Genomic DNA, 26,279 nt, shown 5'->3' on the forward strand with positions numbered 1-26,279 from the left:
CCCCCCCATTTTAAATATGTGTTGGATTGGCCTTAAATTGGCATAAACAAGTTCCCCACAGCAGTGTATGTGCTTTATCTGGTATGAGTATTTCAGGGTAAAGCCTTCACATGGAAACTGCTTCTCCTCTTGCTTTCCAAAGTAAATATCAGTCTTACTGTATCATCCCACATTGGCTCTGATGAAAAGCAGTACTGTTTTCCAAATTAAATATGTACAGTATTTCCAGTTCCAGGAGGTATAAGAGCACATACTGTATGCTCAGGCAGTTATTTCTGTCTGTGGATAGTATGGGACATTTACAGCAAGAGAGATTAAATCTGATAAACCACTTTAATCTGTTATTTGCAACAAAATTCAGATTCCTGCAGACATTTGGTTTTGGTTAAGTTATTCCCCATGTGTAAGGAGGCTGAATTTGAAATAGGTTTCACTCCTGTTATATTTCAGACTACGCAGCCTACTGTATTGATTTTTATTTTGTAGTTCACACAATAAAAAAAAACTTTTCTTTAGTTGCACAACTTTTGATTTTTGATTTAGGGGTGGATTCAATTAGCCGCAGTAATTTACCGTGGGCTAATTGACCCCTCGGGGCTATCCAGTTAGCCCCCAATGCAGCCTGCCCACAGCTGTTATCAGGGATTTTTTGTGGGACTTCTTCAGTAGGCTCCAAAAAAAAATCCCCGTCAACTGAGCTGTTTTCTCGATGCCGGCAGTTTTAACACATACTGTAGGTCTGGGAATTTATCACGGATTCTATGTGTGTACACCCGAAAACAAACATTTTTACGGGCTCAAAAAATTATATACAGTACCTTATTTTCTGCACCTGTTAATTTTAAGGGCTGATTGAATTCCCCAATTAGTAAGCAGTACTCAAGCACTCAGTATAGTTTAGTCTGTTCCACAGGACAATTATTATTTTACAGTATACTGTAAAATAGTAAACCGAATGGGATAAAAGTTAAATTGCAACAAATTTTCCAGAAAATAAAAAAGTTTCAACACTGGGTTCATTCTGTTTCACTATGTGTTTGTGTTATACATTACATCACTAAGTGTATGCAGACTAAAAAAATTACCAGTGTTATCCTATTTATTTAAAAAAAAAAGTTTCAACACCCTGGATTCATTCTGTTTCACTATAAGTGGTATGCAGTTAGCTCTGGTAATCTGGGAGCTATTGATTTCGCCTATTCAATTGAGGTCGTTTTCATCTATTTTTTGGGGGGAAATTTTCACCATTGCCTTTTCACCTTTTTTTCTTAGTAAAAAGGCATTGGCGAAAAATGGCTCAAACTGCCTGAAAATCTGTGAAAAACATCCCATGTCTTTATCAGCACAGGTGCCAAGCACTGTGGAGTTCAAGTATGGTTCAGTTACAATTACTGCAATCAGTAATCCTCGAAGCATCTCTTAGGGAGCAATTACATTTGGAGTGAGGTGGGTCCCGCAAGCTACTTTTATGGCGAATTTGCGCTGCAAATTGTATTTGCAGTTCAATTCCAAACTCACATTGTATTTCCCTAGCAAAGTCACATTTTTTTTAAGATATATTTTTATTTTCAATTTCCAATTTAATAATACACAAAAGTACAATCAGCAGAAACACACTTCACATGAATATGCGAATAAAGGTAACTAGCATGCATATCAATGTATACATTAGAATAAACAATAAAAGGGGGAGAGGGGTGAAAGCTTGTCTGGGGTCAGAAATAGAAATGAAGAGCGGTAAACTAACAGAGCAAAGAGGCATGAGAATTTGCAGAGCTCAAGTCGTACATGAAAATAAATAACCAAAACAGTCTACAAAGGCACATGTGATTAAAACAATAATAATAATAATTTTATTTATATAGCGCTCTTTCTCCAATAGGGCTCAAGGCGCTTAACAGATACATAGCATAGTATAGTACAGAAAATAATGAAGTACATTTTCATAAAATACAGACGCATGAAGATACTAAAAGGGACATTATGGAAATGCTTGAGTAAACAGGAAAGTCTTGAGTCTACTTTTGAAGGATTCTATAGTTGGGGCCTCTCGCACTGTGCGGGGAAGTGAGTTCCATAGAGTCAGAGCTGCATGACTAAAAGCTCGACCCCAGATGAATTACGGTAGATTCTAGGTACTGCTAAAAGTCCTTCATCTACAGATCGCAGTAATCAAGTGGGACAGTATGGGGTCAGAAGCTGCTTCAGGTACCTTGGGCCCTGGTCATGTAGTGCTTTGAAACTCAGTAAGCCAATATTGGAGATGATTCGCCATCTTACAGGCAGCCAGTGAAGGGAGTAGAGGATGGGTGTTATGTGGCTAGAATGGGGCTGGTTGGTTAACAGTCTGGCAACTGTGTTTTGCACCAGCTGTAAGCATTGCAATTATTTTGCTGGGAGACCACGGTAGAGGGCATTACAGTTGTCTAATCGAGATGATACAAATACATGTATGACTTTTGGCAGATCATCTGAGGGAATTAAGTGCTTGATTCTGGCTATGTTCCTCAGGTGAAAGAATGAGGATTTGATTGTGGCTGATATCTGATGTTTAAGTGTCAAGCCACCACCCAGGACAACGCCAAGATTCCGCACACGATCACTGGTCTGTAATTCTGAACAGGTCTCCAATATCTCTAGGGGTAAAACTGGCAGGGCGGGTCTGAATAAGGGCAAACCAAGGACTCCATATTTGAATAAAACTGGCGTATTTATTATGGAGGCAGGCTGTTATTTTTTCCATGGCAGCAATGTGCCAGATCTTATTAATAACCGCCTGAAGGGAGGGAGGATCAAGGTACTTCCAGTGGGAGGCTATAAGGCACTGGGCTGCATTAAGGATCTGCAAAACTAGGTTATTTAATAATGTGTCCAAAGATGCAATGGTGAGCCCCAGAAGGCAGGACCATGGATCTCTAGTGATTGCAGAGTTGGATATCTTACTTATCAAGGCCATCGCCTCGTCCCAAAAAGGCACTATCTTCGGACATAACCACCAAACATGAATAAAAGTGCCCGCCTCCCCACAGCCTTTCCAACATAACGGAGACATGGAGGGAAATATCTTATTCAATCTGGCAGGTATCATATACCAACGAAAATATACCTTACGGGCATTTTCTCTGATATGTGTAGAGATAGATGATTTGGAGACTTTCTCGAATCACAGACCAGGATTCCTCCTCTGGGGGAACCCCAAGGTCAATTTCCCATTGCAACTCATATTTGGGAGTGGAGGGTTCTGTAGAGTGGAACAATATAACATACAGTGACGAAACCAACCCCTTCGAAAGAGAATTATTCAGACATAACCGTTCTAATGAGGACATGAGATGGGGGTGTACCGAGCAGCGCAGGGAGGTGACAAAGTGTCTCAGCTGGAGATACGTAAAAACATTCATATCTGGGAAAGAAAACTTATCCTGCAAACCACCAAGAGTTATACAGGCGTTACCCTCCACGAACCTGATACCTCTAGTAATCCAGGGTGTAGCAAGAGACCTAGAGAGCCCAGGACTGAATAGCGGGTTGCCCCAGAGAAGGATGAGAGGTGAAGGGGTAGAGAGAAGCTTAAACCTATATACACATTGGTCCCATATAGTGCAGGTGAAGGAGACAATTAGGCGAGAAGAGACAGCCAATGGACAGAGTTTTGAAGAAATCCCTAACATTGAGGGAAGAGAGATGAGCTTGCAAGCAGCGGTTTCCAAGCCCACCCAACTCAGAATTGTATTGGGTGCAAACCAAGCCACGGCTTGACTGAGGTGCGCAGCCAAATAATATAATTGAATATCCGGGAACCCACTACCGCCATTGGAAGTTTCCCTCCGTAGATTTAAAAAGCTAGTTCTTGGGATCTGTTTTCTCCAGACAAAAGATACAAACCATTTGTGAAGCTGGGCGTGAATGTTATTTGGTACACTCAAAGTCAAATTTTTTGTGCACACCCCCCTTAGTAGGTGATACGGTTGTTGTCATTAAGTGACGTCCTGTAAATTGTGATTTATGGATAGCTGCCCTGAGCAAATTTTGATCTTCAGTCAAGCAGTTCAGTGTTGATAGTGTGGTGTCCCTAGTTGTTGAGATTGTATTCAACCATCTCGCGCATGGTCTTCCCCTTTTTCATTGGCCTTCAACTTTTGCAAGCATAATATCTTTCTATGGGGATTTCTTTCTTTGCACGATGTGTCCAAAGTAGGAGATCCATCCAGAGATTTTCATGATTGACACAAAGGCCTTACTGTAGTCAATGATGCACATATAGATGTATTTTTGATATTCTTTGGTCTTTTCAAGCATCCACCTTATATCCGCTATGATGTTTCTTTTGATTCATCCTTTTCTGAACCTTGCTTGTATTTCATGCAATTCATGCTCCATATACAATAGTAGTCTTCATTGGATGATCTTGAGCAGGATTTTACTATCATGTGGAATAAGAGCAATTGTTCAGTAATTTCCACAGACACTTGGCTCACCCTTCTTCAGTATTGGTATGAACACAGATCATTTCCAGTCCTTAGGCCATGATGATGTCTTCCAAATATGCTAGCAAAGTTTTGTAAGTGCTGTGATAGCTGATTCAGAGTTCAGCAGTAGTTCAATAGGAATACCATCAGTGCCTGGTGTATTGTTCGTTGATAAAGCTTTAAATGCCGCTTCAACTTCTTCCCTCATTACTGATGGTTCCTGATCATATGGTATATATTGTAAATGCTGTTACTCAGTTTGTTCTTTGCAGTACAAGGACTTAGTATATTCTTTCCATCTGCTCTTGATCTTCTCTGGGTTCATTCAATATGGATCCTCACGCATCTTTTAGTAGACCTATTAGAGGTTGGAATTTGCTCTTTAGCGCTCTTAGCTTTTTGATGGCTGATCTTGTTCTTCCATTAATATTTTCTGATTCTACTTCTTTGCATTCATCATTGTAGTACTTTCTTTTGTCTTGCTTTGCAGCACATTGGAAATTTCTAGCCTTTTTCAGTTCTGCGTTTTTGGGCAGTATGTAAAGTTTCATCAGACATTCATTTTGGTCTTTTCCACTTTTTTATTTTTTGCAGGGGAAATATTTTTGGGTAAAAATCTTGCAACCAGTTAATAATCATGCACTTGGAGTGGTTTAAAGAGGTGTCATTTTTCAGTTGCGTATCTTTAAAATATGCATAATTATTTAACATAATTAGTTAAATGATGTTGGACATGTATGTTGAGATGGTGTATTGATGGGCGAGGGGCTTTAGAACTTGCAGATGGGAGCTAAACATTTTACAAACTGGTATAAAACGCTGAAAAATCAATTTACAGACATGTTTCTGTATTTGACACCTATAAGAAGCTCTAGTACTTTCTTTATGGATCTAAAAGCTTTCTATACTGTCCCGTTACAGTGTCTTAGTGGAGTGACTCAGCAGCTAAACATGTGTTCGCAAACACGTGTGACTAATTCTCTGAATTTCTATTACCAGAATGGTTCAGGTATGGTTACGGGTAATCTTTAGTGTGCTGAAGGGAAATTTAGGGTAGGGGATTTGCGCTCCCCCCCCCCCCCCCTTCTCCTCTCTCTGTCTGTTACAGTGTCTTATTTGTCATTTTTTTTTTTTGTGATCCTGAATGATTTCCTCACTTTTTCATGCACTTCATCCAGGTCAAATTTTGTGAAAAATTGCACAATCTTGCCACGAAACAACATTTGTAATGTTCATGCAAGTTTCATGATGCAACTTTGTGAATCTGATTGAATTGACTCCTTTTGAGTGGAAGAGCCCTCCTATCCGGTATGCAGTCAGAATCCCGCCAGTTAAAATGCCAATAGCGGGATCCTGATTGTTAGAATCCTGACTGATCTCAAAGGTAAGTACTGGCCTTGGGGTTAGGGTCAGGTACTAGTGGGAGGTTAGGTTATAGGAGGGGTGTGGTAGGGTAAAAATACTTACCGTGATCCACCAGGATCCTGACCATTTGGATCCCGCTGTAGATATTCTGACTGTCAGGACCCTTCTAACTTCAGATTCATTGGTCACCGAGTCAAGAAACAGCCATCTTCCTCACATAAATTCTAATTGTCATATGGAAGCATACAGTATTTGCCTACTTTACTGAAGTCCCATTGCGACATAATCTTGCGAATTGCCAGTCTAAGAATAAAAAATGGGGCAAAAATTACCAGATTCTTATTGATCCGTGATTTACAGTATTACTCACTCCACGAAGGGAGTTTGGACACCCAAAGCAGGACGGGTTTAGCCATTTTACGTGACTAAACCCTGTTTGTTTAGGCGCAACATGTGCAATATGCACAAGCGCCCAAACAACAATTGACTTGTGACAAAAGGTTTGGGCTTCTAAAGTCCAGTTTAGACGGGATTATTAGATGCCCAAAACAATTGAATTCCCCCTCAATGACGGCTTTGCTAAAAATAGATATACTAATATCCTTAAAGTTGTGTTTTTTTGGTTGTTTTTTTCCTGAGAAATAGGTACACACCTGTCATCTCTCAGATTTAGATATTTTCTGGTCTTTCATCTCACATGGGTACTGTATACAGATGCGTCCTTATATATCCAGCCTCAATACGCCATACAAAGTGAGATGCCTGGTGTGAGTGAGCTGCCAGGTGCCCTGCAACTCTGCTAACGTTGGGCATCTTTTTTGGCGGAAATGTGTTTTAGATGCAACATAATTTGACTAGGACACTCGAGACTGTGCCGATTAATTTGATATATGACACTTGTATATTGTGTGTGACTGAGTCTGTATATGGAGCAGAACAGAACTTGTAATTGACAATTACAGAGATCCTGTAGTTCTTGACCAGGTTTGCACACACTGTAGCAGGTATTTTGGCCCACTCTTCCATGCAGATCTTCTCTAGATCTGTCATGTTTTGGGGCTGTCGCTGGGTAACATGGACTTTCAACTCCCTCCACGGATTTTCTATTGGGTTGAAGTCTGGAGACTGGCTAGGCCACTCCAGGACCTTGAAATGCTTCTTACGTGGTTTTCCAACAGTCTTGAAGGAGATCCCAGAAGTACTGAGCACTTGTTGGCTGCTTTTCCTTCACTCTGCGGTCCAACTCATCCCAAACCATCTCATTTGAGTTTAGGTCGAGTGATTGTGGAGGCCAGTTCACCTGACACAGCACTCTATCACTTTCCTTCTTGCTCAAGTAGCCCTTACATAGCCTGGAGGTGTGTTTGGGGTTTCTGTCTTGTTGAAAAACAAATGATGGTCCCAGTAAGCACAAACCAGATGGGATAGCATGGCGCTGCAGAATGCTGTGGTAGCCATGCTGGTTAAGTATGCCATGAATTTTGAATAAATCACCAACAGTGTCACCAGCAAAGCACCCCCACACCATCACATCTCCTCCTCCATGCTTCACAGTGGGAACCACACATGCAGAAACTATCTGCTCACCTTCTCTGCGTCTCACAAAGACACAGCGGTTCTCAAATTTGGACTCATCAGACCAAAGTACAGATTTCCACTGGCCTAATGTCCATTCCTTGTGTTTCTTGGCCCAAACAATTATCATCTTCTTGTTGTTCATCCTCAGTAGTGGCTTCTTTGTAGCAATTCGACCATGAAGACCTGATTCACGCAGTCTCCTCTGAACAGTTGATGTTGAGATTTGTCTGCAACTTGAAACTCTGTGAAGAATTTATGTGGGCTCTAATCTGAGGTGCTGTTAAGTAGCGGTTTCTGAGGCTGGTAACTAATGAACTTATCCTCTTGGTCTTCCTTTCCTGGGGCGGTCCTCATGAGAGGCAGTTTCATCATAGCGTTTGATGGTTTTTGCAACTACACTTGAGGATACATTCAAAGTTCTTGAAATTTTCCGTATCGACTGACCTTCATGTCTTAAAGTAATGAAGAACTGTCGTTTCTCTTTGCTGAGTTGAGTGGTTTGTGCCATAATATGGATTACAACAGTAGTCAAATAGGGGTGCCCACTGTGTACTAACCCTACCTCCCCACAACACAACTGATGGTCTCAAACACATTAAGAAGGCAAGTAACTCCACAAATTGACTCTTGGCAAGGCACACCTGTTAATTCAAAACCATTCCAGGAGACTACCTCACGAAGCTGATTGAGAGAATGCCAAGAGTGTGCAAAGCTGTCATCAAAGCAAAAGGGGGCTACTTTGAGGAATCTAAAATATAAACATATTTAGATTTGTTTACCACTTTTTGTTTACAACATAATTCCATATGTGTTATTTCATTGTCTTGATGTTTTCAGTATTAATCTACAATAGAAAATAATTAAAATAACTAAAAACCATTGAATGAGAAGGTGTGTCCAAACTTTTGACTTGTACTATATATGTATGTATGTATGTATGTATGTATGTGTATGTATGTATATATATATATATATATATATATATAAAATAATAGAGCAACCAATAAACCAATATACGCAACATATTATTTGTCTTTTTTTAATTATATTGCTGTTTGTAAAGGGGCAGCAGTATTTTAAATGTTCTATGCATATGTAGGTGGTTCCAGTAAAATGTACTATCTGAGCACTTCGGTAAAATATTCGGGCAGATATCCTGCATTGGATGGCATTATTTAATACCAGAGTATGCTGGTTACATGGCTGGGCACCTGCTGTGCCTGGTAGATCTGATGTACATGTCCTGACAGGATGATTTCGTTTTTAGCAGTGGTGAGTTTTATTATATAGATATTCACAAGGTTAGATGTGATGGGCAAAAAACAATTATGCAGTGAGGATGATATATGAAATACAGGTTGAGTATCCCTTATCCAAAATGCTTGGGACCAGAGGTATTTTGGATATCGGATTTTTCCGTATTTTGGAATAATTGCATACCATAATGAGATATCATGGCGATGGGGCCTAAATCTAAGCACAAAATGCATTTATGTTTCATATACACCTTATACACACAGCCTGAAGGTCATTTTAGCCAATATTTTTTATAACTTTGTACATTAAACAAAGTGTGTCTACATTCACACAATTCATTTATGTTTCATATACACCTTATACACACAGCCTGAAGGTCATTTAATACAATATTTTTAATAACTTTGTGTATTAAACAAAGTTTGTGTACTATGGGGTCGATTCTATTCGGCAACTAATGAATAGCGCCGGGAATTAGCTCCCGACGCTATTCAATTCAGCAACTAGTTACCTGCAATTGTCGGGAATTCTTCTCTCATCCCCGGGGGATGAGAAGAGAAACCCGACAAAAGTGCTGCCTCGCGGCCGGCGCGAGGCTGATTCTGTCGGGAATCAGCCTCTCGCCGGGGAGTTAAGTCGGAGAATGCCCGTTCTCCCGACAAAACTACCTGTTTTGTCGGCGAGAACGGGCCATCGCCGACGTAACTAGTTGCTGAATTGAATAGCGTCGGGAGCTAATTCCCGGCGCTATTCATTAGTTGCCGAATAGAATCGACCTAATAGAGTCATCAAAAAACAAAGGTTTCACTATCTCACTCTCACTCAAAAAAGTCCGTATTTCGGAATATTCCGTATTTCGGAATATTTGGATATGGGATACTCAACCTGTACTTTCTTTACAATCACTTATGACAAATTTTCCCAAACTCTGCCATTACAGTCCAGGTTTAAGTTTATCCATGCTTTAGCAGAGGTGACTTGTACCCCTTTTTCTACTACCGACATGAAAATCCTAGGTTATTGCATGTGAACCTGGGATTTTTATCAGTGGAAACGGCTCAACCAGGGTCCAGTGACCCAAGAATCCAACCCTTCTAGCAAGCACGGTTTTCCACCACAAGGACCCCGGTAAGGATTAGTGTAAATGGGTGACCTGGGTCGATTCAACCCAGGACCAGTTTACAGCATAGTAATAGCTGGCGTTTGGAGATGATCTCATCTCTAAGCGCCAGCACTGCACCTGTGTGCAGAGATATTGCCTTCTCTTCCCTTTTTGAACTTAATTAGTGTAGTCTGATCAGCATGTGAAGTTGTATATAGACAGTAATATCAATAATTTAAGGTGCTTCCTAGTAAAAACATGCAATTACTCACATCTGGTAAATAGGGTTGGGTTTGGGTGACTGGCGGTTGGGAGACTGCCGTTCACCATACCGATGCCGGGATCCTGGCTGTTAGATGGCCGGCAAGAGGGGGGGGGGCGTAGTGTAGTGAAGCCCCTTGCAGCTTGTTGCGCTCACCACGCAGCAGGCTTGGTATCTCACTGCGCTCGCCACAGGTTCTATTCCCACTCTGTGGGTGTCGTGGACACCCACGAGTGGGAATAGCCCCTGTTGGTAGACTATTCAGGGCTTTGGATCCCGGTGTCATTATTGTGACTGGCAGTCTCCCAACCACTGGTCACATGACCGCATCCCGATAAATAAATAGTATTCAGGATGGTGGCAGTGCTTTGAGCAGAAAACACTTGTCCTACACTGAAGAGCCTGGCAGAGGTAAAACGGTCAGACTATAGATGGAACTCTTATATGGCATTGGTTCATATTGTTTGACCAGCCGGTACAGCATTGCTTGCAATTACTAGAATGCAGACCACATTTCTGAGAAAAGTTATTGCCACTGGAGAGTAGCCAAAAATCCATCCTAGCCCTTTCTATTATTTCAGTAAAGCTTTATCACAATGAGAAATAGCGTATACTGTACACTGAACAGTAAAACAAGCAATCATACTTCTTTTTATTTGTCTAACCTTGTCACATAAAATGGCATGGCAATAAATACTTTCATAGGGAAAGAGAGCCTTACTCATATTTCTACCAAAACAAATTAATTAAGTATTGACCTCTGGTAAATTAGAAGTATTGATCTGCAGAATACTTCTCAGGATTGCAGACCCTTAGGGATCTGATAAAAGACCGCTGAGCAGTAGCAGCGATGCCTCAGGTTGTAGAATGTTTCCTGGTGCACAATGACTGCACACTTACTGAGAACAGAGTAAAGAAAGGTTTTATTTCAAAATATTGCACACAGAAGTTCAGGCCAGAGAGAAGGTAAGAAGTTTACGACTGGTTAAGTTAAAATACAATTGTTTGGAATTTAGATACTCCTACAATATAATAATAAATCATCAAGAAGTCGGCTTTTTTTCTTGTTATTTTTGGGTCATGAGTTATAAAGTAACAAAAGAAATTTTGTTAGATTTAAAAAAAAAAAAATCCTAAATCCTACTTGCTAAGCTGCATATTGTACCCTGACCAAAACACAACTTCCACAGTATATTCAGATAAATACATATACTGCATGCACACTGGAGCACATGTTCTTGTATTGCTCACAGCAGATGTAGTCAGGCAGTGGTCTTGGGCTGATGCTCTGCCTTCCTCCTCAGAGAGGTACTCTAGATGACCCCAGTGACCGGGACCAGTGGTAACTTTCCAGTACCAGCACATGGATAGGTTGCACACTTCTGTTTTACGCCAAATCCAATTTTCCTTTCACAGTGCTGATTTAGGCTTTAGAAATGATATACGATTGCTGTTGAAGTGGCGGCAAAGGGACACCAACTTTCATATGTTCTCTGTTTGCGTCCAGCACTGGGGAAAGTATATGCTACACATGGTTACGCTTTCTGCATGTTACAAGTCAATTTATACATTTATCTCTCCTACCATGTTGCGTTCTGGAACTGATCGTGCTCTAGCTCCGGCCCCACTGTCTTGACCACAGAACCCCCCCCCCCCCCCCTTCTCATTATGTTGGATTTCATTGAACGAGTATCAAGTCAGTTGAATTGGGAGATAATTATCATACTTCAGTTGATTGACAGCTGAGTTCTAGGAGGGGATACATTTAATTTCAGGTGAAATAAATCACATTTTGGAACTAAACTAAATGTTGAGTTCTGCCACATATATTACTAGCACAGTGATAAAAGCTAGGCAAAGTACAGAAACTAATATAGTCATTCCTTAATCACAGGCAAATACAAAGGAGACAGACTAACAATAGGATTAATGGGGTCATTCCGAGTTGATCACACTCTAGCTGTTTTTAGCAGCCGTGCAATCGCATAGTCGGTGCCCACGGGGGAGTATATTTTCGCTTTGCAAGAGCTTAGCAAAAACATTTTGTGCAGTTTCAGAGTAGGTCTGAACTTACTCAGCCCTTGCGATCACTTCAGTCTTTGTGGTGCTGGAATTGACGTCACCCCATCCCTCCAAACGCCCGGACACGCCTGCATTTTCCCTACCACTCCCAGAAAACGTTCAGTTGACACCCATAAACACCCTCTTTCTGTCAATCTTCTTGCGACCGGCTGTGCGAATGGATTCTTCGTTAAATCCATCGCCCAGCAACGATCCGCATTGCACCCATACGACGCGCGTGCGCATTGTGGTGCATGCGCAGTAGAGACCTGATCGCAGCACAGCAAAAATCAGCAGCTTGCGATCAACTCGGGATGACCCCCATAGTCCCTTTAACACCGAAAAAGGGCATTTTCCCTCTGCACTTAAGTCCCCTACACACATGGATGGTAGATATGAACGATATCATTCAAAAATTAACGATAAATCGTTCATATCGTCCAGTGTGGATGTATCAACGATGAGCGATGCACGTCCCCGCAGTGTGTTCATCTTTGGTGTGTCCTCGTTTTTACATGCAAGCCAATTTGGACGCTATAGATGTAATGTACTGTCTTATCGTCCAAATTGGCCATAGATATCGTCCAGTGTGTATACAAAAATTGTTGGTGAAAAATCGACCAACGATAATTTTGTTGGTCATTAAAATTACCCAGTGTGTAGGACCTGATAGTTTTGTCATTTTTATTTCAGTTTTTAAAATCTGTTTTGCAATGATATTGGAAAAAGATCTGACCCTAAACTGATCTGACTCATGTAGTAAGCAGTGTTTGACTGGCCCACAGGGGCAATCCCCGGTGGGCCCCACTGCCCCCTCCCCCCCTCCTCTAGGGATCAGGTTCCACACTGTACACTTGAATTATACATTATACATGTTACGTTATACTGAATTGCTGTTATTAATCTGGTACATTATCATATATGCACTAGCAGCATTTACTGCACTCTCTAATGGTTAGATAAACCTCTGGAGACTGGCCTCACCCTTAAACATGGGCCCCTACAAATGCATTACCCCGGTGGGCCCTTCATGCCCCAGTCCGACACTGGAAGTAAGTGAATCCTTTTCTGGTATTTAGAAGCTACATTGTTGGTAATCAAACTTTAATATCAGCGTCCCTTCACTTCATGGAAAACAAAGCAGTAGGTTTGCATTCGCTGTATTGTGTGCTTAGAGACCTAATTATTATATAGGAAGAAATATCCTTTGGCTACAAGAAAGTAAGATGTCCTCATGGAGTGTCATGCAACTAATCTATATTAGCACCTATAGTATTACAAACACACACACATATTATTGTTCATCCTAACAATTCTACAATGTGTATTTTGGTAGTATGCGTTTGTCAAAACTGGCATTTAACTGTAAGACACTTCTCCTGAGAAGAGGAGTCTGGCGATGTTTGGTTCTGTAGGAGAGAAGTCAGGATAGAGATCTGGGAACTGACTGCCTGCATTCATTCTCTGTATTAGTGTGTTACTTGTCCAGAAATAATACGCTGAATGCAGGTAAGGGTGTACAAGGAATCATAATCTTCATTTCTGTGCGAGAAAAAATTCTTTACCACCATTATATCATCTGTGAAAAGTGAGGACAGTGCGCAGGACAACACATTTTCTCTCCAGAATAACCTGGTCTAGTTTTCATTCTAGGATGTTTTGGCAGGGTGCTGATCAGTGAGTGGGGTTACATTATTACTATGAAGAGTGAATTTATTTTTTTGATGCGATGCATTGCTAAAGCGAATGTATATAGTTATTGTAATGTTACATTATCTGTACTATAATATAATGCCTGCAATTGACACAGTAGTAGTATTGAAACAGTAGTGTTTCCAACTCACATACATAGCAATGCTGAGTTCAGTACATGACATCATAGACCGTTCCTGTGTCACGTTAACTTAAACCTGTCAAGGGCTCAGGGCAAATAAAAGCAGATGTACTGAAACTGTTGTTTAATTCATACGCTGGTCTCCAGGCTAGAGTGCAACTGAGTACTATAACGCACTGATCCCATATTGGGAAAAGGCATTTAGATTAGCCATGCTTCTCCCTGGTCATAGCCAGTGGCCCCAAGATCTCAGGCTAAAGCTCCAATAAGAGCCAGTTGCCTCCCCACACCCCCAAAAAAATGTACAAACAAGGCCCCACTTCAGGTGAGAGCCACAGATTATCAGATATCAGACAAGATCCCATTAATTTAGTGCCTGTGTCCCCCCAAACTTCAAATAGGAGCCTCTCCTCAGATGAGATCAAGAACACCCACCAGCCTTTTGAGCTACTTTTCATGCACCCGACATAGCTCTACCTCTGCTGCCCAAATTCATAATGAGTGGTCTTGAACCTCTCAGGTGTGCCGTGGCACTTATGTTGGGTACACACTGGTCAATATATTGGCCATTCAAGCTGATATATTGTGAGCCTGTCAGCAGGTCTATACCCCTGATATGTCTGTGAATGGCGTCGTTAGGCTGATGTCACATGGGCAAATTCAAATGTCTGCCCAGCTGGGGATCCTGACCGACACGCCTAATGTCCGATCAGTAAGTGTGTACATTTACTTTGATCGGCTGGCGCAGCAGCAGGTCCGCTGACATGTCGGTCAGGTGTTTATCCAGCCTGATAGTGACCCTGACAGCCACTTGGGAAGGGCACTCTTGGCAGTGGGTGGCTTTGGCATGAAACTACGGGCATACTCTGTTCGTGAAACCACACACATAGGAGAGCCCAGCACAAGTTCATGACCGGGTAGACCCAAAGCCTCTGTTTCAATGCCTGTGGCAGCATTGAGTAGAAATTCGGTGTTCTACCACCTCTTGTTTGATTAATGTGTGCAATGTCTGGGAGCTGGGTTGTGTCGGTGCCTGGACCTTTTCTCCGCCCGTCTCTCTATGTTCCGATGTGCTGGCTCCCAATATGAGAAGTACATGGCGTAATTCAGCATTACAAAAACAGGCATGGCACATCTCATCAGTTTCAAAATGGGCACGGTGCTGCATCTTGCCAAAACAGCCTAGCAGGAACACTACTGTCTATTTGTGAAAAGCTTCTAGCTTCCTGCAGAGGTTCATGGATTATGCCATTAAATGATCGGATCAGTAATACCAAACTGATATCTGCGGTAAGGACGACGGAGATATAATGTTATACAGTATCTACTGTGAGTTTGGATAGTGTGTGAATGGCAATAATGTAACATTAACCATTGTCTAATATTGTGCCATGAGACGACCTGAAAAGTTAAAACTTTTTTTTTTTCAGATTTAAAAAAAAAAAAAAAATCTAAAATCTATTTGTATTTTATTTCCTAGCACGCAAAACAAAGAAGAAGATAAAGGGAATCCAACAATCTAACACAACAGCAGTACGTGAACTTCCAGAAAGTTCAATGAATAAGACTATTGTTCCGGCATCAGTAGCACAACTCACACCCACCTTGATCTCCTTATTGGAGGCTATTGAACCCGATGTTTTGTATTCGGGTTATGACAGCTCGTTGCCAGAAACTGCCTGGCGACTCATGTCCTCTCTGAATATGCTAGGTGGACGCCAAGTGGTATCTGTTGTGAAATGGGCAAAGGCAATACCAGGTAATGTGGTTTGTACATAAACTTACTGTCCTCCTCTTAAGTCCAATTCAACCTAATTAAGTGAACTTTTATATATATTTCTATGTAGCCACATTTATAAACGTAACAAATGACTTCTGTTGTTTTGGTGCTGTTAACTCCAAATGAATCATAAGTTCTAGAATTATATGGCATTACCATTCTAAAAGTGAGCTATGTCAACGGTGTATTCACAAATTTAAAGTACTATTCTCCTGGGAAAGCTATCGTTAGCGATAAATAGTTTATTTAAATTATATATATATATATATATATAATATATATTTATTTATTTATTTAAATAGCAATTTATCTATAATGCTAGCTTTTCCAGTAGAACAGTGCCTTATTGGAAGCATTTTGGTGCTAATTAATTCTGTCCCTGACACATTTCTTAATACCTTGCTCACTTATACTGATGGGCAATGCAAGATGAAGATGTTTGGTGACTGTAGCCCCTGCCCAAGACTGTAAAGAGGCTTCAAACTCTTCCATTCATTGAATGGTGCTATTATGGCTAGGAGAGAAGTCATCTTGGAGCTTCCGGTATAGGCATTGGATTTTTCTGTTTACTGCAGAATACTTGGCAGAGGCGTTCTTTATTGCATTGAGATAATGTGCTTTCCATGTGTTACATTTGTAACTGTGTCAGTGTGATATCTACAGTATTATACAGCACTACAGAATGTATGGTGCTTTTATAAATAAATAACACTAATAATAATACATTTATTGTCCATAACTTGAATACAGATGAATTAGAGAAGATCTGTAGAGACAAAGGTTTCCCAACAATGAACACCATTAAACTGATATATTTCATAGGCTAGAAAATCTTACTATTCTAATGTTGGGAAAGAAACTAAAGATCAATGGGCTCATTTGCTGTTAGCATGTCATGTGAAAGCAGGATGAGTATTATTTTTCATGTGACAAACACACTAGATTCCAGGAAGCTAAAGACCGTGACAGCTTATGTGTATTTCTATACCCACACATTGGTTCTGTGTGTTTGTTATGTAGGTGGGCTGGTGTCCTTGGAAGTACACAGTTCTCACTGTTGTATTGTTCTCAGGTTTCAGAAATCTGCACCTGGATGACCAAATGACCCTTCTCCAGTACTCCTGGATGTTTCTGATGGTGTTTGCCCTCGGATGGAGGTCTTACAAACAATCCAATGGGAGTGTGCTGTTTTTCGCTCCAGATCTTGTCATTGACGAGTGAGTAGTACACTATTTGAACTCCCTTAAACTGTATTTAGAAATCCATTATCCATTATCGTGAATGAGGCTGCTAAGCTAAGAATATATTCATTAGAATTGCTGAAAAAAAGGGTCTACATCAGGCATGTCCAAACTACGGCCCTCCAGCTGTTGATAAACTACACATCCCAGCATGCCCTGACACAGCTTTAGCATTCTCTGACAGCATAACTGTGTCAGGGCATGCTGGGATATGTAGTTTCACAACAGCTGAAGGGCCGCAGTTTGGACATGCCTGGTCTACATTAAAAAAAGAACTGTTATGACACTCCGTGCCTAGATGCGCATCAATAGAAACATTGACTTATTTATTTAGTTGTGTTATTTTTGGTTGTTCTTAAGCAGTAATTTCCTAACTGCTTGTTTGGAACAGAGTTACAAATTATATCCTAGACATCTCAGGAGCACATATCTGACAGCTTGTGAAGCTGGTGCAGAAAAATATGTGCTGTGGGCTGATTGGCAAATTGCCACACAACGCAGGAATCCATAGATTACAAGGATGGCATAAATCAGTAGGGCATTATGTAAGAATTGATCTACTTTGAATCACCTGTAGGGAAACCTGGCGTAATCTGTTTTTTATTTTTTAATTATGTAGACCCTGTTTCTTTGCTAAAAAAAAACCAGTCGGTTGTAGGGTTAATAATTGTGACTGCTTTATGTTACTATAAAGGGTGTTCTCATGCTGTACACTACAATACCAGCGTTATTCATCGTATTGAGGCTGCCAATGAGAGGATAGAAAGAAGTGGTGGGGTCAGTGCTCTGTGGAAGAGATTTCCAGGCTGGCAGTCATTCACTGCTGGAGAATGAGAACTGTACCATTTTAGTAGGCACAGCTTCTACTTCACTAGCAACTTGCTTCACACCAGAACTAAGATATGGGAGGCAATGTGCACATTAATAAGATCTGTGCGCCAAAATTGGTAATTACATAATTTGCAAAACATTGTTAGTCATTTTTTATTTTTCCTGTTGATGGAAATAAAACATAGTAAAGCAACTTCAAAATAGCAATAAATCCTTGCAAATATGCTGATATTTATAAAAGATCTACTAAGATTATAGCTCTATATGTAAACGTTCATATACTGTACCTTGAAAGATGTTTGACATTGTATTTAAATATGCTGTGTTACGGCTTCTCCTGACTGGGAGTTTGTTGTGTGCAAAAAGCTTTCCCCCTATGATCCCAGTGCTCTGTCTACTACAGTATCTTCCATTCTCTTAGGCCTCTGCTTATATATGAGGGTGGTTCAGTAGGGTAACAAGACTTCTTACGTGTGTAATGTTCTCTATTTCATTTTAATTTCCCACCAGGCCAGAGCAGGTAGGCCACTGCTTCCACTCACGGGAATAAGATGTGCCTCATATCAGTCATACTGTCCCACCATCAGCTGTAAGATGGCGGAGCTGGCGAAAAAACGGTCACACATTGAGGTGCATAGTGCAATCAGATTTCTGCAGCTAAAGGGCACATCAGAAGGTGAAATCCATCACCAACTTGTCCAGGTGTACGGTGATAACAGGTTTGGTGCACTACCTTTCATAGAGGCAAAAAAGACGGTGAAGATGAGCAGCAATCTGGCCAGCCAAGCATAACCACCACAGGCAGTGCACAAAATCCGCTCCTGTGACATGACGTTATCACCGTACACCTGGACAAGTTTGTGATGAATTTCAGCTGCTGATGTGCCCTTTACATGCAGAAATCTATCACACTATGCACCTCATTGTGTGACCATGTTTCCACCAGCCCCACCATCTTACACCTGATGTTAGGACAGTATGACTGATATGAGGCACATTAGAATGAAAATAAGAATTTACTTACCGATAATTCTATTTCTCGGAGTCCGTAGTGGATGCTGGGGTTCCTGAAAGGACCATGGGGAATAGCGGCTCCGCAGGAGACAGGGCACAAAAAAGTAAAGCTTTACTAGGTCAGGTGGTGTGCACTGGCTCCTCCCCCCATGACCCTCCTCCAGACTCCAGTTAGGTACTGTGCCCGGACGAGCATACACAATAAGGGAGGCATTTTGAATCCCGGGTAAGACTCATACCAGCCACACCAATCACACCGTACAACTTGTGATCTAAACCCAGTTAACAGTATGACAACAGAAAGGGCCTCTTAAAGATGGCTCCTTAACAATAACCCGAATTAGTTAACAATAACTATGTACAAGTATTGCAGATAATCCGCACTTGGGATGGGCGCCCAGCATCCACTACGGACTCCGAGAAATAGAATTATCGGTAAGTAAATTCTTATTTTCTCTATCGTCCTAAGTGGATGCTGGGGTTCCTGAAAGGACCATGGGGATTATACCAAAGCTCCCAAACGGGCGGGAGAGTGCGGATGACTCTGCAGCACCGAATGAGAGAACTCCAGGTCCTCCTTTGCCAGGGTATCAAATTTGTAAAATTTTACAAACGTGTTCTCCCCCGACCACGTAGCTGCTCGGCAGAGTTGTAATGCCGAGACCCCTCGGGCAGCCGCCCAAGATGAGCCCACCTTCCTTGTGGAGTGGGCTTTTACAGTTTTAGGCTGTGGCAGGCCTGCCACAGAATGTGCAAGTTGAATTGTGTTACAAATCCAACGAGCAATCGACTGCTTAGAAGCAGGTGCGCCCAACTTGTTGGGTGCATACAATATAAACAGCGAGTCAGATTTTCTGACTCCAGCCGTCCTTGCAATGTATATTTTTAAGGCTCTGACAACGTCCAACAACTTGGAGTCCTCCAAGTCGCTAGTGGCCGCAGGCACCACAATAGGTTGGTTCAGATGAAATGCTGATACCACTTTAGGGAGAAAATGCGGACGAGTCCGCAGTTCTGCCCTATCCGAATGGAAGATTAGATAAGGACTTTTATAAGATAAAGCCGCCAATTCAGATACTCTCCTGGCAGAGGCCAGGGCTAGTAACATAGTCACTTTCAATGTGAGATATTTCAAATCCACCTTTTTCAATGGTTCAAACCAATGGGATTTGAGGAAATCTAAAACTACATTTAGATCCCACGGTGCCACCGGAGGCACCACAGGAGGCTGTATATGCAGTACTCCCTTGACAAAAGTCTGGACCTCAGGGACAGAGGCCAATTCTTTTTGGAAGAATATTGACAGGGCCGAAATTTGAACCTTAATGGATCCCAATTTGAGACCCATAGATAATCCTGATTGCAGGAAATGTAGGAAACGACCCAGTTGGAATTCCTCCGTCGGAACCCTCCGATCCTCGCACCACGCTACATATTTTCGCCAAATGCGGTGATAATGTTTCACGGTGACTTCCTTCCGTGCCTTAATCAAGGTAGGAATGACTTCTTCTGGAATGCCTTTCCCTTTTAGGATCTGGCGTTCAACCGCCATGCCGTCAAACGCAGCCGCGGTAAGTCTTGAAAAAGACAGGGACCCTGCTGTAGCAGGTCCCTTCTCAGAGGTAGAGGCCACGGTTCGTCCGTGAGCATCTCTTGAAGTTCCGGATACCAAGTCCTTCTCGGCCAATCCGGAACCACTAGTATTGTTCTTACTCTTCTTTGCCGTATGATCTTCAATACCTTTGGTATGAGCGGCAGAGGAGGAAACACATACACTGACTGGTACACCCAAGGAGTTACCAGTGCGTCCACAGCTATTGCCTGTGGATCTCTTGACCTGGCGCAATATTTGTCCAGTTTCTTGTTGAGGCGAGACGCCATCATGTCTACAATTGGTCTTTCCCAACGGTCTATTAACATGTTGAAGACTTCTGGATGTAGACCCCACTCTCCCGGATGAAGATCGTGTCTGCTGAGGAAGTCTGCTTCCCAGTTGTCCACGCCCGGGATGAACACTGCTGACAGTGCTATCACGTGATTCTCCGCCCAGCGAAGAATCTTGGCAGCTTCTGCCATTGCACTCCTGCTTCTTGTGCCGCCCTGCCTGTTTACATGGGCGACCGCCGTGATGTTGTCCGACTGAATCAACACCGGCTTTCCTTGCAGGAGAAGTTCCGCCTGGCTTAGAGCATTGTAGATTGCTCTTAGTTCCAGAATGTTTATGTGAAGAGACTTTTCCAGACTCGTCCATACTCCCTGGAAGTTTCTTCCTTGTGTGACTGCTCCCCAGCCTCTCAGGCTGGCGTCCGTGGTCACCAGGATCCAATCCTGAATGCCGAATCTGCGGCCTTCTAATAGGTGAGCCTTCTGCAACCACCACAGAAGTGACACCCTTGTCTTTGGTGACAGGGTTATTCGCAGGTGCATCTGCAGATGCGACCCTGACCATTTGTCCAACAGATCCCTTTGGAATATTCTTGCATGGAATCTGCCGAATGGAATTGCTTCGTAAGAAGCCACCATTTTTCCCAGGACTCTTGTGCATTGATGTACTGACACTTTTCCTGGTTTTAGGAGGTTCCTGACCAGATCGGATAACTCCTTGGCTTTTTCCTCTGGAAGGAAAACCTTTTTCTGAACCGTGTCCAGAATCATTCCTAGGAACAGCAGACGAGTTGTCGGGATTAAATGGGATTTTGGAATATTCCGAATCCACCCGTGTTGTCTTAGCACCTCTTGAGATAGTGCTAAAGCTGTCTCCAGCTGTTCTCTGGACCTTGCCCTTATTAGGAGATCGTCCAAGTATGGGATAACTAATACGCCTTTTCTTCGAAGAAGAATCATCATCTCGGCCATTACCTTGGTAAAGACCCGAGGCGCCGTGGACAATCCGAACGGCAGCGTCTGAAACTGATAGTGACAGTTTTGAACAATGAACCTGAGGTACCCCTGGTGTGCGGGGTAAATCGGAACGTGTAGATACGCATCCTTGATGTCCAAGGATACCATAAAGTCCCCTTCTTCCAGGTTCGCTATCACTGCTCTGAGTGACTCCATCTTGAACTTGAACTTTTTTATGTAGAGGTTCAAGGACTTCAGATTTAGAATAGGCCTTACCGAGCCATCCGGCTTCGGTACCACAAATAGAGTGGAATAATACCCCTTTCCTTGTTGTAATAGGGGTACTTTGACTATCACCTGCTGAGCGTACAGCTTGTGAATGGCTTCCAACACCCTCTCCCTTTCGGAAGAGACGGTTGGTAAGGCAGACTTCAGGAAACGATGAGGAGGATCCGTCTCTAATTCCAACCTGTACCCCTGAGATATTATCTGCAGGATCCAGGGGTCTACCTGCGAGTGAGCCCACTGCGCGCTGTAATTTTTGAGACGGCCCCCCACTGTCCCCGAGTCCGCTTGAGAGGCCCCAGCGTCATGCTGAGGTTTTTGCAGGAGCCGGGGAGGGCTTCTGTTCCTGGGAAGGAGCTGCCTGTTGGTGTCTCTTCCCTCTTCCTCTGCCTCGTGGCAGGTACGACAAGCCCTTTGCTCTCTTATTTTTGTAGGAGCGAAAAGGCTGCGGTTGAAAGGTCGGTGCCTTTCTCTGTTGGGGAGTGACTTGAGGTAAAAAAGTGGATTTCCCGGCAGTAGCCGTGGCCACCAAGTCTGATAGACCAACTCCAAATAACTCCTCCCCTTTATACGGCAAAACCTCCATGTGACGTTTTGAATCCGCATCGCCTGTCCACTGTCGTGTCCATAAGGCTCTTCTGGCTGAAATGGACATAGCACTCACCCGAGATGCCAGTGTGCAAATATCCCTCTGTGCATCACGCATATAGATAAATGCATCCTTTATTTGTTCTAACGACAGTAAAACATTGTCCCTATCTAGGGTATCAATATTTTCAATCAGGGATTCTGACCAAACTACTCCAGCACTGCACATCCAGGCAGTTGCTATAGCTGGTCGTAGTATAACACCTGCATGTGTGTATATATTCTTTTGAATAACTTCCATCTTTCTATCTGATGGATCCGTAAGTGCGGCCGTCTCAGGAGAGGGTAACGCCACTTGTTTGGATAAGCGTGTGAGCGCCTTGTCCACCTTAGGGGGTGTTTCCCAGCGCGCCCTAACCTCTGGCGGGAAAGGGTATAATGCCAATAACTTTTTTGAAATTATCAACTTTTTATCAGGAGCAACCCACGCTTCATCACACACGTCATTTAATTCTTCTGATTCAGGAAAAACTGTTTGTAGTTTTTTCACACCATACATAATACCCTGTTTTACGGTATCTGTAGTATCAGCTAAATGTAACGTCTCCTTCATTGCCAAAATCATATAACGTGTGGCCCTACTGGAAAATACGTTTGAATTTCTACCGTCGTCACTGGAATCAGTGCCCGTGTCTGGGTCTGTGTCGACCGACTGAGGCAAAGGGCGTTTTACAGCCCCTGACGGTGTTTGAGGCGCCTGGACAGGCATTAATTGATTGTCCGGCCGCCTCATGTCCTCAACTGACTGTTTAAGGGAAGATAAACCATCACGTAATTCCACAAATAAAGGCATCCATTCTGGTGTCGACCCCCTGGGGGGTGACATCTGCATATTTGGCAATTGCTCCGCCTTCACACCAATATCGTCCTCATACATGTCGACACCACGTACCGACACACACCGCAAACTCACAGGGAATGCTCTAATGAAGACAGGACCCACTAGCCCTTTTGGGGAGACAGAGGGAGAGTCTGCCAGCACACACCACAAAGCGCTATATATACAAGGGATATCCTTATATTAAGTGCTCCCTTATAGCTGCTTTAATATATATATATATAGCCATTAATGTGCCCCCCCTCTCTGTTTTACCCTGTTTCTGTAGTGCAGTGCAGGGGAGAGACCTGGGAGCCGTTCTGACCAGCGGAGCTGTGACAGAAAATGGCGCCGTGTGCTGAGGAGATAGGCCCCGCCCCTTTTTCGGCGGGTTCTTCTCCCGCTATTTTTCCAGTCAGGCAGGGGTTAAATATCTCCATATAGCCCCTATGGGCTATATGTGAGGTATTTTTAGCCTTGTATAAGGTTTATATTTGCCTCTCAGAGCGCCCCCCCCCAGCGCTCTGCACCCTCAGTGACTGCCCAGTGAAGTGTGCTGAGAGGAAAATGGCGCACAGCTGCAGTGCTGTGCGCTACCTTATGAAGACTGAGGAGTCTTCAGCCGCCGGTTTCCGGACCTCTTCACGCTTCAGCATCTGCAAGGGGGTCGGCGGCGCGGCTCCGGGACCGGACTCCACGGCTGGGCCTGTGTTCGATCCCTCTGGAGCTAATGGTGTCCAGTAGCCAAGCAGCAAATCCACTCTGCATGCAGGTGAGTTTACTACTTTCCCCCTAAGTCCCACGTTGCAGTGATCCTGTTGCCAGCAGGACTCACTGTAAAGAAAAAAACCTAAACTAAACTTTCTCTAAGCAGCTCTTTAGGAGAGCCACCTAGATTGCACCCTTCTCGTTCGGGCACAAAATCTAACTGGAGTCTGGAGGAGGGTCATGGGGGGAGGAGCCAGTGCACACCACCTGACCTAGTAAAGCTTTACTTTTTTGTGCCCTGTCTCCTGCGGAGCCGCTATTCCCCATGGTCCTTTCAGGAACCCCAGCATCCACTTAGGACGATAGAGAAATTACATTACACACAGAGGTCTTGTTACCTTACTTATTGAACCACCCTTGTACTTGTGAATTTTTTTTATTAGTAGCCAAGTTATATGTGTTTATTTTATTTTAGTGTATTGCCACTGGCTGGCTACTCTGAACTGAACAAATGGGAAAAAAATGTACTAATAAGGGGACAGAGTCACATTGACAACTTTCTGCAGGCCAACTACATTTCCCAACTGGTACAATTAATGATGCTGGTGTACATTTTGCAGTGCAGACATCGTGGATGGGGGGCATGGTTACTCCATCAGTGCACTCCAGGGCTCTGGTAATACCAGCAGGTGTCATGGGTAGGGATCATAGTTACTCCATCAGTGCACTCCAGGGCTCTGGTAATACCAGCAGGCATCATGGGTAGGGATCATAGTTACTCCATCAGTGCACTCCAGGGCTCTGGTTATACCAGCAGGCATCATGGGTAGGGATCATAGTTACTCCATCAGTGCACTCCAGGTCTCTGGTAATATCAGCAGTCATCATGGGTGGGCGGTATAGTTACTCCACCACTGCACTATGGGGCTCAGGTAATACCAGCAGTCATCATGGGTGGGCGGTATGGTTACTCCACCACTGCACTATGGGGCTCAGGTAATACCAGCAGTCATCATGGGTGGGCGCTATGGTTACTCCACCACTGCACTATGGGGCTCAGGTAATACCAGCAGTCATCATGGGTGGGCGGTATGGTTACTCCACCACTGCACTATGGGGCTCAGGTAATACCAGCAGTCATCATGGGTGGGCGGTATGGTTACTCCACCACTGCACTATGGGGCTCAGGTAATACCAGCTTTCCCACTTTCTGCACCACTGGTTGGCACATACCTTTACAATAATGGGAATCAGAGACTCCCCAGGTATAAGCTCACTGTCTCAAGGTCAGGACAGGAATTCTTTTTGGCACTAGGACCTAGTAAACATGATTATTTTTCATGCTGATCGGAAAATAAAAATGCTTTCAATCCTGTTCACTTAATAATTTGCGTGCTTTTTCCACGCTAGTCTGTAAAAGGTTTTCCATAATAACGTTATGAATATAAAACTACACTATTTGAAAAACATTGATACAATCCATTTAACATGTTGTTTCAATCTAAAAAATTCATATGTTGCCTTGTATTACCCTAATCAGAGACAATTAAAGCTTATGGGGCCCTTGCCTATAAAATTGTCAAAATGATATTCTGGCTAAAACATCACATTAACCCGCTCATTGCTGCACTGTTATCATTTCTTACTGAATCCCCATTCTTTGTCCACCCTTTACCCATTTCCCTGCCGAGTCTCCCACTTAGTCCAGTTATTAACAATTTCCTTCCCTACCAGACAATCTTCCAGTCACAAGGCGGGGTTTCTTGCCTATTTTGTGATTTAGGGGAGCAGTGGCCAATGAGTACTAAACCTAGCAGTGTTGCTGGCTAAGGGAGGGGAATAGAAAGTGTGTACTGAGTCAGCTGTGGGAGGTATGGAGAATGGGATCTGCAGCTTCTCTAAATGGTTGTATAAATTAGGAATTTAGGGCCTGATTCATGGACGGCCGCTATGGCGAATTGTTTCACAATTGGCCGCTGTTTTACACACTGGGCAACATTGCTAGGTTTGGTAATCATTGGTCCCTGCTCCGCCGCCACCAACAACTGCATCTTTACCCGCTGTAATGTACAGTATGTAGCAGTGCGTCCAGCTCCTTTATTTCCGGGCGCAACTCTACATATATTACAGCGGACAGCGCTACAGCTGCCAGTTGTCTCTCGCTGCAGCTCTGCTTTCTCCAGGCT

The 26,279-nt window shown here is 43.0% G+C and overlaps 1 protein-coding gene across 6 annotated transcripts in view; it reads left to right on the forward strand.

Annotated features, from left to right (window-relative positions):
• NR3C1 (nuclear receptor subfamily 3 group C member 1) overlaps positions 1-26,279 on the forward strand; it is a 192,292-nt gene that overhangs the window by 146,682 nt on the left and 19,331 nt on the right. For all 6 annotated transcript variants that reach the window (XM_063928123.1, XM_063928126.1, XM_063928127.1 and 3 more), the window contains exons 5-6: positions 15,409-15,687; positions 16,781-16,925. In XM_063928123.1, coding sequence (XP_063784193.1) covers positions 15,409-15,687; positions 16,781-16,925 — 424 coding nt within the window. The remainder of the gene's footprint in view (positions 1-15,408; positions 15,688-16,780; positions 16,926-26,279) is intronic.

Source organism: Pseudophryne corroboree, chromosome 6 (assembly GCF_028390025.1).
Source record: "Pseudophryne corroboree isolate aPseCor3 chromosome 6, aPseCor3.hap2, whole genome shotgun sequence".
In the NCBI taxonomy this organism is placed as follows: Eukaryota; Metazoa; Chordata; class Amphibia; order Anura; family Myobatrachidae; genus Pseudophryne; species Pseudophryne corroboree.